General features: G+C 42.2%; 1 protein-coding gene across 2 annotated transcripts in view; it reads right to left on the bottom strand.

The window, feature by feature from the left end:
- FAM120A (family with sequence similarity 120 member A) overlaps positions 1-13,875 on the bottom strand; it is a 103,303-nt gene that overhangs the window by 29,451 nt on the left and 59,977 nt on the right. For both annotated transcript variants that reach the window (XM_059927063.1, XM_059927064.1), the window contains exons 8-10: positions 12,072-12,159; positions 10,093-10,320; positions 7,320-7,494 (exon numbers count right to left, since the gene is read on the bottom strand). In XM_059927063.1, the coding sequence (XP_059783046.1) occupies positions 7,320-7,494; positions 10,093-10,320; positions 12,072-12,159 (491 nt within the window). The remainder of the gene's footprint in view (positions 1-7,319; positions 7,495-10,092; positions 10,321-12,071; positions 12,160-13,875) is intronic.

Raw genomic sequence — 13,875 nt, 5'->3', positions numbered from 1 at the left:
AGTGCCAGGAGTCTCCCTTGAGTTTTCTCAAGAGAGGCTTTCTTATTAAAGCTGTCTTCATCTTCATCCATTTATTTCTTTCCCCTTTGTCAGCTCTGCTCTTGTCTCTCTTTAATAATTTTTAGCAATCATTTTATTACATTGTTTTCATTCTAGAAATAAATTTTTGGTGGAGGATTTTCATTCTCAAGTTCAGAATGCTTAGACCTATACATACTTTATGTTCCATGTCCTACATCGAAGATAAGTGGAGGTCAGAGGTACCAGCAGTCCCTTCACAAGTGGGTCTGTTCACTTGAGTGTTCCCTGAAGCTGCCCTAGACAGCTGTGTCCACACTAGTTGGGGCTCTGAGGGACCTAAGTATGCCTGAATTTACCTGGCATGATGCTGTGTGCTCAGATCCTGTTCAGCCTGTAGAGGCTACAGATGAGAGCACACTCGTGCCTGAGGACCGCCAGCTGATGCTCATGAACTCCCGTGTCCTAGAGAAAGGACTGCCCCAATACTAGCAGGGACATGCAGTCCATACCCACCAGGAGCACAGGACAGGGCAGGGGAGGCTGCAGCTGTAAAGGAGGTATCAGATATAGTAGCTTCCTTATCTGCACTATTCATGACAAGAATTGCTCATATCTAATTTAGGAAATACATGTCTTTATCAGAGAAAATAAATGTGCAGTAACAAAAAGCTTTGTTCCAAAAGCAAAGATGCTTCCAATTTGCTTTATTTTTTTTAACATTTATCTGTTTTTAAACTGAAAACTTGGAGATCTTTTGCGTATACCACCACTTAATAGCTGTGGAACCTTTGGCCAATCACCTAACAGATATTTATTGAGCACCTACTATGCACTGGGTGAGGCAGGAAAGGCACCCAGGGCTCAGGTGCCAACTCCCACGCGCCAGTGTGAGAACAAGGGTCTCCTTAAATTCTGAGGCCTGGGTCCCTCACTTGCCTCACCCTGGCCCAGCCCTGGAACTAGGCACTAAAAAAAGAGGCCAACAACTCACTCTGTAGCACAATCCAGATGAGGAAACACAAAGGCATCTTGCACCTGTTATGTGCTTTCAACTGTGTGAGATCAACTTATGTTGTATAGGCTCATTACATTAGATTAATTAAAGGTTAGTGTTTTATAGATTAATGAATTCCAAGGGACATCCCATTTTCGGGTTGACACATGGCAGCCTCTGTGTTACACGCTTGCCCGTTGGGGTGGCTGGTACACACACGGTACCTTCTCTCCCTCTGGCTCCAGGCTTCTCCCCAAGTCGCTGCTGCCCAGGAGGGAAGGCTCGGTCTCTGATTCAGCTCACAGGAATAAGCAGATGCAAAGTAGCCAGCTAACAGCAAGTAATCTGGGCTCTTATCATTTTTGCAAAACCCACTGGTTATACAGAGATTATCCAGATGGTACGGGGCGGCTGGATTATGAGAGCACTCCAAGTGCATGCAGACAAGAGCACTGGGGTATAAAACCCTCTCTGTGAAGGCACCATTTTGGAAAGACATGTTCATGCTGCCTTGTTAAAACAAGAATAAGAGAATCCTAGAGGTTAGCTAATCCAGCTACTGTCCATGAATAAATTTTCTGTGTGCCACCATCAATAAATATTTATCTCGTCTTTTCTACTGACAGGAAAACTCATGATTTCAAGTGGACAGCTTCAAAAAAACTGAATATTAGATTGTCTTCCTTACCTGAAACTAAACTGAATTTTTACACTGGCAAAAACAACTCCAGGGCACAAGTCTTCTGTATTACTGGAAGCTAAATTTATAATGCAGCTTCTTTACTGGAAGTACCTCTTCAAATACAATTTCCAGACATAAAACACTATTAAAACTTAAGCTGTCCGTAAAAACCCAATGTTTTCCATCAGACGTTAATCATCTACTATTTTCACATTTACACATACAACAACCAGCTACCTTAGAAATCTGTTACAATGCTGAATTTGGGATCCATCCCAGACCAGGAATAATGAACGTTTCATTTTGTAAGCCTGTTCCAACTGACTGGTGGCGGCTGCCTATAGTGCCATATGATGAAGTATGTCTCTAAGCTCAGTGCCAGAGCACCATGAGCAACTAGCAGCGCCTGCTGTAAGGGCTTAGGAGTGAGAGTTGTAGCACACACATAATATGGTTACAGGTAAGGAAAAAGATGGAGACAACTTCCAATACTATGGCCAACTGGACCCTTTGGTCTGTGTCTGTGCAAGTGTGTGTATCTGGGGGAGGAGCCATTGTTTTATACCCTGAGCTCTCCTCTGGAGTTATAGAAAAAAAACAAAACCACACAAATAAATAAAAACAAAACTCTAGTTCCTTCGTATCACGGCAGAAACAGAAAAATGGATGCAATGACAGCTGGTCAATCCTTCCAATGGGAAAACTGCTGGTTAACTACCAAGCAGCGCTGTGTACAGGCTGTGGGGTTCCAACTAGCTAGTCCCCCATTTCCTCATGCTGACGCATCTGTGAGCACCCTCCACGACTCTCAAAAGTAAAAGACTATGAATTTTTTCCTTAAACCTTTCATATCTGAGGCTGGGGGTATCCTACTGTCCACAAACATATATACATGCTCAGTAGGCCACGGGGCACATAGAACATGGTGTTACGTGGTGTTATAGACATGTGGTAAACACTATTCTTAGTCTTCATTCTTCCCATTTATGTCATTCCTACTATATTAGAAACTCCGAAGCTCAAGGAACTATGACATAAACATTAATCCAAAAGAGTACCATCAAACACTGCCTGTCACACAACAGTGCCTTCCCCAACAGCTGTCTCTCGAGCTCAGCTGCTCAAAGTTCTGTGAGGAAAAGGCAGTTAGCTAATGCTACTTCTGGAAAGCTTTGAAGAATAAATAAATTCAGATTAATATATAAACAGCCTTCATAAAATCATAAGAAAAAAATGATAATGGTAACCAATTTTCACACATATTGAAACAGCATGCTAATTAATATTGGTCATGTTATAGTATTCTGCTTTATAATGTAATTCACAATGAACAAATTTAACTTATTTATTTTCAATTAGCAGTCCCAATTATTTGGCACTAACAAAATTTCTAAAGCAAAGTGGACCAGGAAAAAGAAATCAATGTTCCTTTTGGCTTTTCTTGATAGTTTAAAAAGTAGAGAATAAATATGGGGAAATACAAATACAGCATAAGTATAGTAAATATAAACATAGTATAATATAAACTTGCTTTCTATTTCCATAACTACATCTCACGTGTCTATAATTTATGTCGTCCATCTATTTTCTACAAGCCTGCTTTGTTTTTTTTTTTTTTTTGGCTGCACTGCACGGCTTGCGGGGTCTTAGTTCCCTGACTAGGGACTGAACCCGTGCCCCCTGCAGTGGAATCCTAACCACTGGACCGCCAGGGAATTCCCAAGCCTGCTTTTTTTTTTTACTTAATTTTGAGGAACTGAAGAGACTTGCAGAAAACGGAAGCCAGTTTTATTAAGTGGATAATAATTTTTAAATTCACAAATCACTTCCTGGAATTTTAGCAGTTCAGCTATAGATGAGGCGACTCCTTATCCTATAGTCTTTCTAGAACCTGATCCCTTTCTTCTGGCCCCTTCACCATTGGGGAGTACCTGGGGGAACCCCAGTGCCCAGGTGGCTGAGGAGCGCCCCCAGGGAGAAGAGTCAATAGGGCACTCAAGGCCAGAGCCGACTCCAGGGCGGAAGTGCATCTGAGAAGCAGCCACGCCATCTGGATTTCACACACAAAGGCCTCGAGGCCAGGGCTGGCTCAGACCCAGGCGCCTGTCTCCAGGCCCAGCCTTTATTCCAGCAGCTACAGAGACAGCTAGGTCCCTGTTCCCATCTCTCCCCAAAGCAACTGCCACCATCACCATCCAACACATCTGGGTGAGTCTGTTTGTCTTGGGTCAACAGTCTTCTGATTGGACTGGTAGGATTTCGAGTTCCACAATAGTGACTTCAGTAGCGTGCTGCCACAATAAAACAAGTATTCTTATTAATTTCCTAAAAGCAAAATGATAGAACCTAGAAATGGACAGAAAAGAACAGAAAAATAAACTGCCAGCATGTAATTCAATATGATTTTCAAAGGCTGGAATTTTTTAAGGATCCAACTATAGCTATCCTACTTTAACCATATAATGACTTTAAAAATGAAACTTTGGTAAGTCACACGAAAATTCACTGTAGATGATGAACATTTTATCATATGCCTTAAGCAAGAGACTAATGTCCAAATGGATACATGTCTTATATCTAATGAGAGTTAAGTATTTTTTAACAACCCTATAGACTTCAATATGCCCTTTGACTAGTTCTGACAACAAAGCCCTCTTGGGAAAACTCTTGGTTGTCACAGTGACCACACCAGGGACATGCATCTGTACGCACAGCATTCTGAAGCCACGTTAGACCGAAACCCTCACATTCAGAAGCAGCTGCATCACCTACTTGAGTAGGTGGGTTTACCTGGAACCCACATAGCTTGGTTTTGGTTACCAGACTACCAAAGTGGAAAGCAAAGCCAGCAGGCATGTGGAAAACAAGCTTGTCCCAAGGACCTTACGGTGCACTTTCACGTGGTTTATGAATCTCCTGCAAAGTGCCATTGATTTCGTTTCATCTACATATGGTCTAAGAATAAGTGTAGGTAAAACAAGATTTCAACATATTTTCAAATCTTGTCAACCAAGAACTCCTGAGAAAATGCTCTTTTTGGCATGATCAGACATTGTTGCTTTCCCATCTCATCCAGACCATCAAGAAGCTACAGCATTTTCTCGGTAAGAATAGTAAAATGTATAGTCACTTAGTAGATGTTTCAGGCTTGGAAACCTAAATCAGTGGCATCATAAGAGTCAGTGTTTCCCATTAGCCAAAAGTAACATAGCAGTGACAAACAACTGTGTCTGTCCCATCCTTAAAAAGAAGTCAGAGGAGTGGGGAGGGGAGTGGAGGCAGGAGGAAAGGAAAAAGACATGCCTGCCAAATTCTCTTTGAAGCTACGGCCTTCTCCCACTCACCTCACCCTTCGCCCGTCCACCTCACACTAGTACATCTTTCTCCTCCTTTCCTTTGTATTCCCCTGTGCCTCCCCCCATCCAAATGAAGTCAAGGCACCTCCATCCAGAGCCTCACAGAGCTCATCTGAGTCACCCAGACTATATCACCCTTCTTCTCTTCTTCTCTTTGATCGTGCCATTCCCCATGCCCTCCAGCCCCGGCCAGAACTAGCCTGCCACAGGCAAACTGACCCTGTCATTTCTCTGCGAGAGCAGCATCAGGCCCTATGGTGTGGTTTGCACACTCAGCCCTTCACCACAATGTGCCTCTCTCTTGCTTATGTTCAGAGGATGCTGGTCCATTTAGTTAATACTCTCCCCTGGGTTCTGCTTCCCCTATTGTCTGCTAACAGGCCAGCCTTTCCCAGGCCAGTAAGACACCTGTACCACCCAGGTACAAATTAAATGATGAGGGAGTGGAGCATGCTGTGTGCTGCCAGCTCTGTGTTCCACAGTGTTTTAAACCCTCAGACTGGCAGCAGGGCAGAACAGACCAAGACTCTTACTTCCTGAGAGCGCCTGGCACCTGCAGCTCACCTGTGACACAGAACTCCCTGAACCAGACATGAGGGATGCACACTGCCCACTGCTGAGTGCATGAACAGAGCACACCAGCCATATTCAGGCTGCTGTATGAAGCTGTGAATACTGCAAAGGGGAGCCCGACCTGGGATCTACCTGAGGGTCTCCAGGTTGTGACCACCGAAAGCTCCCGAGGAGTCTCTGCATAAAGATAACTATGTTTCTGGAACATACAAGCAAATGAAAGAAACAGCCTTTCACCATGAAAGCCAATGTGGTGCTGCGGAGCTGAGGACATGGCAGGAAGTGGGGCTGCATGGGACCCTGCAGCACTCAGCATTCTACGCCCAACAGAGACCCAGGGGGCTATAGGGACGAAGACGGAGGTGAACTGAAGTGGACGTCACAGCTGCGGAGCCAGGGTGGCCTGGGTGGGCCAGCACAGAAAACTGACCAATCCCATGCAAAGTTAGAAAGGTCCTTCTTTTCTGAGCAAATAAATCACACAGCGTGAGAAAAGAATGAGGATTTGTACATCTGGAACGTACTGGGCCTTTGAAAAGAGTGTCCATTGACAACACTCGGTATTCACATGGTGCCTACAGCCCTGATCAAGGCAGTAGGAGCATCAGCTAGAGGTGGCCCTGCAGAGCCGGCATCACCCTCTCCAGCTACAGTCACACGCCACTCAGTACGACTATCTTCAAGTAAGGGTAGTGACAGATGGCTTCATTTGAAAGGCTTACAGAATCACAATTGTCTCATAGTAATTAGAAATAGAAACCTTAGGAATCTATAGTACTGAGTTTTTAGCATTGGAGAATCTCTCTAGTTTTGAGTTCCAAAGGTAAGACCCACTCCCACACTTGTCCCTGAACTGGTCAGCTTCACCCATGTTACCAGGCCTGCACTGAGCTGCCATACAAGAAGGTGATTTGTCAGTAAATAGCCTTAGTTTAGAGGATGATCTAGTAATCTACAATTTCCACACTTCATAATATTCTTATTTTAGACTGCATGTTTTGTGAAACTTTTCTATATTTCCTACTAAATATACAGTGACTTTTACATTCCCTACATTAGTAGATAAAGTTACCTAGAACAGAAAGGCATGATTTTCCCCCCAAAATTACACTGGCTCACTAGAAGAGGGAATACTCTGACCTCAACTTTTGCCAAAATTTCAAACAACATTTTCTGTCTTTCCACTTCTCCCTCCACCCCCAGAGTTGATCAGCCAGAGGTCTCTGAGGGAAATCATTACAAGTCCCCTCTCAGCTTCAGGGATGTGTGCAGCAATACACCAACTGCACAGAAGCGGCCCTGTGGACAGCTGGTGGGACCTCCCCAGGAACACTGACTTCTCGAAAGAGCGGACCATATCTCGTGGACAGCAGAGCAGACACTGCTGTTGCTCTGCCTGGGACATGCTAACCACAGCAGGACAGCAATCATCAGGACTGTTTCCAGATCACAGTTCAGTTTAAAGCATACACCTGCTGTTTCATCATTTTACTGAATGAACACCATTGCTGGGATGCTACTGAGGAAAACAGCCTGTGGCTTGTCCTCCTTTCCTAAGAGCCCCAATGAAGCCCACCTCCTTTATGTGGGGACTCTCAGGGCGAACTCAGTTACGATCCTTCTAATGCTTTAAAAATGCACAAGAGATTACGAGGTACCGAGGAAAACAAACAATGGATTTTACAGTACATACATTCTGGTGGAAGTCTGTTCTTTCTAAAAGCAAGTCTCTCAGTTTTCTTTCTGCTTTCTGCCAAGCTAAACAGGACTCCGTAAACATACTGACGAACTGGCCTATAGAGCAGGGCGGCGGGAGGCAGGTCTTTGCTGGCTTCATCTTCAATAGAAACAGCAATTTTGATTTCACCCTTTGCATGGAAGAAAGCAGAATAATATTGCACGTTTTTCATGTTGAATTTACAATAAACTCACAGAAATATACTGTATTATCTCCAGTTAACGAAATTGCAATTCTATTCCAAATCAATTGCTTAATAAGTTGCCTACATCAAGATGTGTAGGAAGAGTTCATTTAGCAGGTTGTCACCAAAACATATGCTCAAAGAGTCAAAATAAAATCTATATTGTTTTATTTTTAATCTGGAACCAAGAACTAAAGAAAACCATGTAGATGATCCCAAAGTCTTTGAAACAGTCTAGATAGATAACATCAGACAACAAATAGAATAGAAAACGCTGAGAAGTGGCAAATTTTATTTGAGTCAAGATAGCCATATGTAATGAAATTCATAATTTTCAATGACCTATATAAAATCCAAGAAATGAGCATCCTGAAAATAAAACAGTCACAAATTTCCTTTACCAAGCTCTTCCATAAAAAATTACCATACACAAAAATGATCTACCTAAGAGAACTCTTTTAAGCGTTATTCATTTTTAAAGTGTTCGGCATGTATCAGGCCTCTGCCCCAGTGCACCAAGTACTCAACAGACGCGTCACACTGAATGAGAGGGCATGATGGTCACTAGGGGCAGAAAACGAAGGAAGCCCCATTCTGTTCATCACCCCCATCCACCTCTGCCAACACAGCAGGGGCTCTGTTGTGGCTCCAGGAGACAAATGACTGCTACGACCACCTGCACCTGAGACCCTGGTCCTGTCTTGAATATTTTATGCTATCAAGGTACATCTCAAGAGATTCACAAGGAATTTTATTTATGTATATTCATAACATAAAAATATATTTATGACCTCCAATGTATATTAACTCTATTGGTACATACTTTTAATTATGTCATTGCATTTACTCTTTCTTTCACATAAATTTAATTTCAAAATTGGTCTTTTCCCTTATCAGAACCTTCATACTCATTAATCTAGTACCTACATGTGGTTAACACTCATCTAGTCAGTTATTACTCTCTCAATATTATGAGGCTTTGATAATTCTCTACATTCTTACTATGAAGCTTCACTTCACTGCAAATGTCTCAGCCTGGACAATTTAATACCAGAGCTACTCAGCTCCCAGGAAACAGCACACATTTTAGTCTAAACTTTTCCCAAATATATTGAAAAATTTTAGGTGGCACCTTAAAATCAGAAGATAGTCGAGTTCACTTTTCTCAACCACAGTGATTTTATCAATATTTGCCCTTGAAATCAGTGAGTACCGAAGAGGAGGACAGGCAGTTTGCATCACTCAGACTGATTTAACCGACAGTCCCCAAGTCAGATCCACCAGCATGGCAAGGCACAAACAGCAGGGAGTCCAGGGACCTCATATTCCAAACAACCACAAAGAGAAAGAGCACAATCTTCCCCAAACTCAGGTCCCTTTAAGCTTAGCAAAATCCTTTTCCCGCAACAGTAACTTTCACTTACCCTTATAATTTATGTTGGACCTGAAAAATAAAATGTTTACTTTATAACCATAATCTGAGAAGTGATACCACACATGCATACCCATGTCAATAACAGATGAGACTTGGAGGCAATTACAATTTAAAAATACGTTAAAGGACCTGAATAAGTAGTACTGGTCTTCTTTTCCTTTATTTTATAAAATATAATATTTTTCTTTATTTTATAAAATATAATATTCTTCATGTCCTTTAATTTATAAAATATAAAAGTACGCAGTTCAAATTAGTCAATTGACAGTTAAAGTCCAGCTCAGGAGTGCTGTGGAATGGGAGTGACTTTTGTATTTACTGACTCCATTCTACAAACCATAGATGGACTACAGAAAATAGGAAGAAAAAAGTTTGGTCATATATGGTGGTATAGATACTGATGAAAACGTGTTAAATATACATACAGTAATGAACCAATTCTGCATGAGAAATCTGGTCACCAAGTTAACTTGTTAAACTGTAGGTCTGTGATTATAAACATAAAGACTACAAATCATTGAGGAAATTTAAGTACACATAGATCTATTCAAGACACTAAGATTCAGAAACAATTAATACCACACTGTATATCTATTTAAGCATACATTTAGTAAGATAATAATAAATCGACGAGGTCCTGTATTCCATTTTTTGCTATAAGTGCTCAGTGAGGTAGAGGAACAAGTCGAATTACATGAACTGCTATCAGCCACTCAGAAGTTGGGTATTTCTAGGACAGATGATAAATCAGATATTGAATGTGACATCACAAGTTAACTTGACACTATAGCATAAATATGATGTAGGAAATTTTGAAATCAGAAATAAAAAGAATAAAATTACAAATTAGAAAATGACATGACGTGCCATTAATTAGAAGTTTCAAAAATATTTTGTATTAAATTGAAGAGGAAAATAAGACTTTTCCCAAGTTCTTCTTTTATTATAAGTATAAACTTCTATCTTTTTTCTCAAAGTTTAGAAAAGGGAAAATGAACTTTGTTTCAAGTAGCTTGTAAGATAAAAAGCAGTTCCAAAAGGAACAAGGACACACTCCACAGGAGTGACCACTGTGAGATGACGGCCACACCCACAGCCCCTGTGCATACCTTTGTCAGGACGTGGAAGATGTAGGGGTACATCAGCCCCTTCTTGTGCCGGTGCTCGGCCACTCTCAGCACCTCAGGCGCGACGGGGGGCAGGGGCGGGGTGGTGATGTCCATGTGGTTCCTGGTGGGCATGGACAGGAGGCACGGAATTGGCTGAACAGTGCCAATCTGGCTCCCCTTTCCCTCAGCAAGCTGGCTGCCCGAAGAGGCAGTGGACGAACCTTCTGCCTACAGAGCAATGGGTGAGAGGGGAAAATGGTTTCACGTCACATTTCCACTCCTTTAACCTGTCTGTCCACTTGCAACACAGAGTCCTACCCAGAGAGACGTGATTAACAACTTCGCCAATGAGGACAAGGGAACAATGACCCACTCCTCCTTGGACAGTGGAAGTGGTAAACGGACACCCACTATGCCTGTGTTGGGGGTGGGAGCCTGGAGGACTGCTGCAGCTTCTGCTGGGTGACCCCCACCCATGGCTCCTCCCTTGGGATCCCCGTGGGGTGAGTGGCCTTCTGTGGTTGCTAACCCTGGTCCCACCTGGCTCTCCCCATGTGGTCAACTCCTGTGTTTCTGCTTTCCTTGGAGACCCTTCCTAAACTAAATAGGCATCATCCTCTCTACAGATAAAAAAACTAATGCTCTGAGAGGGTATGTCTTTCGTCCGTGGTAACAAGACCAGTAACTCATGGACCTGGGACTCAAAACTAGGCTCGAGTCAGGCCTGCTCTTCACCACCACCACCAGTTGTTGTTTAAAGAAGAAACAAAAAACAAACCTCAGGCATTCTCTTAGGTCATTAAAAGCCCCAAATTAAGTATAGGTAGAGAACTATCTACCAAAAATTAAAACCAAAGAACAAGCTAATACCATTAAAAATGATGAGTCAGATCTATATATACTAACATAGAAATATGTGCATGGTAAACTGTCAGGTGAAAAATACCCATTCTGTAACAATCAATCACCAAAATACAGAATGTATGTACATGAATAGGAAAGAGTGTGGACACCAAATGATTACCTCAGTGCTGGATTGCTGCAAGGCAGCAGGACCAAGGGGAGGAAAGGCAAAGGGAGAGTCTTAGTTTTCTCTTTACAAATTTTAGCAAAGTCCTAATTGTTTACCAAGAGCAATTATTATTTTTGCAGTAAACTGTTTTTTCTCACACTAAATCCTAGTAATAATAATTGCTCACTGATTTTGTGGCACCTTAAAAAATATACATTTTTCTGTTTTGAAACGAAATGTATTCTTTACAGTGGTATGCAACAAGTGCTTAATTTTATCCATTAAAACGTAAAGTGCCAAAATTAGTCTTAAGATGAATAACTCATGGATAACTCACGAGTGTTTTGTACACTTTCCATTCCATAGAATGTAGACATGAACAACTGAAAATGCTTTGGGAGGTACTTTGCAAATAGTAGGCATCCAGAAAGCATTTCTGTTACCTATTTGCAGGATAATCATTCAACAGTGAGAATATTTCAGAGTTTTAAACAGATTTCTAATATTCCATCACCTTATATAAAACAAGCCCTCTTCCAGCCTCATATGTGGGGACAGATGTGGCTTTGTAAGTTAAACAGATATTTCTAGAGATGAATATTAACAGGTAGAAATAGAAAAAAAAAGGAAAATTTAGTTTATCTTTTTCATTTTTAATGTATACATCCCAGGTGGTTTTCTCACTTAATCACCACAAAAACCCTACAAGAAATGAGGGCTCTGGAAGGCTATGCAGAGAGCAGAGAGAAGAGGATCTCTACTAGGTCACCACCCTGCCTTGTGAAAGAAAGCAGGCTGGCGGCAGCACAGCCCTGGGGTTCCTCCTTCCTCTCTCACCCCTGCCAATGTATTACTCATAAATAACATGCTTAAAAAAAGAGAGAGAGCATTTTACTTTAAACCAATCCCTGGCACTACATGCTGAGAGAAGGAGAATTTGAAAGAATAAAAGGCATAGACTTACTACCTTTGTTTGGTCTCCTGAGTCTCCCCGTGCTTGAGGTTCTGAATGGCTTCCTGTCTTCTCCCAGCCAATTTTGTTCCCACTGATATGGCTGAACATAAAATGAACAAGAATACTGATTAGTGTCGACCACTTCCCACACATGCTCATAATAATAAGGGCCTGCACTAAGCCTACAGACTCAGTGATACCTTATGCTTTCCTGATCTCACCTCCCCCAACAACCTATCTCCAGAGAGAATCCTATCACGGGAACACTTTCCACCTACTTCAAACAGGTAGGTGGTAACCACCCACTGTAGAAGAGAAATCAAGCACCTAACTTATGCCTCACTGCTCGGCTTAAAGATGGTCTAGGATGCGCTAGTGCCTCAGGATACAGAGGAGACAAATGCAGACCTCGCCTTTGGGAGCTCAGTCATCTTGGAGAAGTAAGATCAAAAAAATCATATTTAATTGATAATTATCAGGCAGTAGAAGATTGAATGTTATCTGGGTCACATGTTAACTCAATTTATAAATAAATGTAAGGTATTACATGTCAAGTGACAATTCAGGGGGGCATTCCTATTCATGGAAAGGGGCATGGGAGCTAAGGCTCGGGATAACTCACACGAACAAGTCAGAGGTGGGAGGGCGCCTTCCAGGCCCAAGGAGAGGGAATGGATTTGGTAAGCTCAGAGAACAGGGAGTTAACTGAATCTTATGTGGGGAATAACTTTATTTGGCAAAGTAAAAGTGGGAAAAAGAGATGGGGAAGATTACAGAGTATCTTAAATGCCAGAATGAGGTATTTCAATCAGTGCTGTTAGAAAACTGTGGGTTGTGATCCATTAGTAGCCTGAGAAAACAATGTAGTGGATTTAACACGCATTTTTAAAAAAATGAAATGGGGACTTCCCTGGCGGTCCAGTGGTTAAGACTCCGCGCTTCCACTGCAGGGGGCACGGGTTTGATCCCTGGTCAGGGAACTAAGGTCCCACATGTTGTGCAGTGTAGCCAAAAAAAAAAAAAAAAAAAAGAAATGGAACAGAGCAGATCCAGTGAATGTGGTATGAATGTTATTATTTCAAAAACTCTTTGTGCATTTGTGTATTATGGGCCACATTGTAAAAGAAAATTTACTTCGGTACCTGGGCAAATTTTGTGACAAGCACTATCCTGGAGGAGGAGAGAATCTAGAGGGGCTTGAGCAGGGATGTAATGCTGGTGAGCTGTAGGGATGGCCTGGGCCACTACAGGCATCCACCCTTCACTTGTCCCTTCCCCTGCAGGGCTCCACGCCAAAATTACCTTCTAAAACCAGTGCTGGCCACAAGGCAAGCCAAGCCAACGTAGAAAGCTTTTACTTGGTTTGCCTTTCTGACTCGCCTGACAAACAGAGATTTTAAGACTTGGTAATTCTATCTTCCAAGCGACTTCATTTTAGTTCTACTTAAAAAAAAAAAAAAAAAAAAAAAAAAGCAGTTGCAAAAAAGAGGAGAGATGAGAAGCCTGTCCCATCTTAAACCAAGAATCGTGTCCCATGTTGTGATATTTTGGAGTCTAATTCTAGCTCCTTGATCCCAGTCACGGGATAGGATACCCCAATACCGCCGCATGAAACAAGGTCGCCCAGATGCCCAGTTATCCAGCATCCGGGCTCCCTATCTTCAGTGAGGACTCAGAGAAACCACTGTTCTGTCCAAGTTTGCTACTCATGTGTGCAACCTCAGGCTACAACTTTGCAAAAGCAGAGGAAACCCAAGTGATGAGAAGGCATAAAAATAAATCTAGGTATTCCAAAAGCATAGTGATCCATCCTGTT

Source organism: Balaenoptera ricei, chromosome 6, assembly GCF_028023285.1.
Source record: "Balaenoptera ricei isolate mBalRic1 chromosome 6, mBalRic1.hap2, whole genome shotgun sequence".
NCBI classification, from domain to species: domain Eukaryota; kingdom Metazoa; phylum Chordata; class Mammalia; order Artiodactyla; family Balaenopteridae; genus Balaenoptera; species Balaenoptera ricei.
Note: the sequence above shows the minus strand (reverse complement) of the source record. Positions and strands in the feature narration are given on the sequence as shown.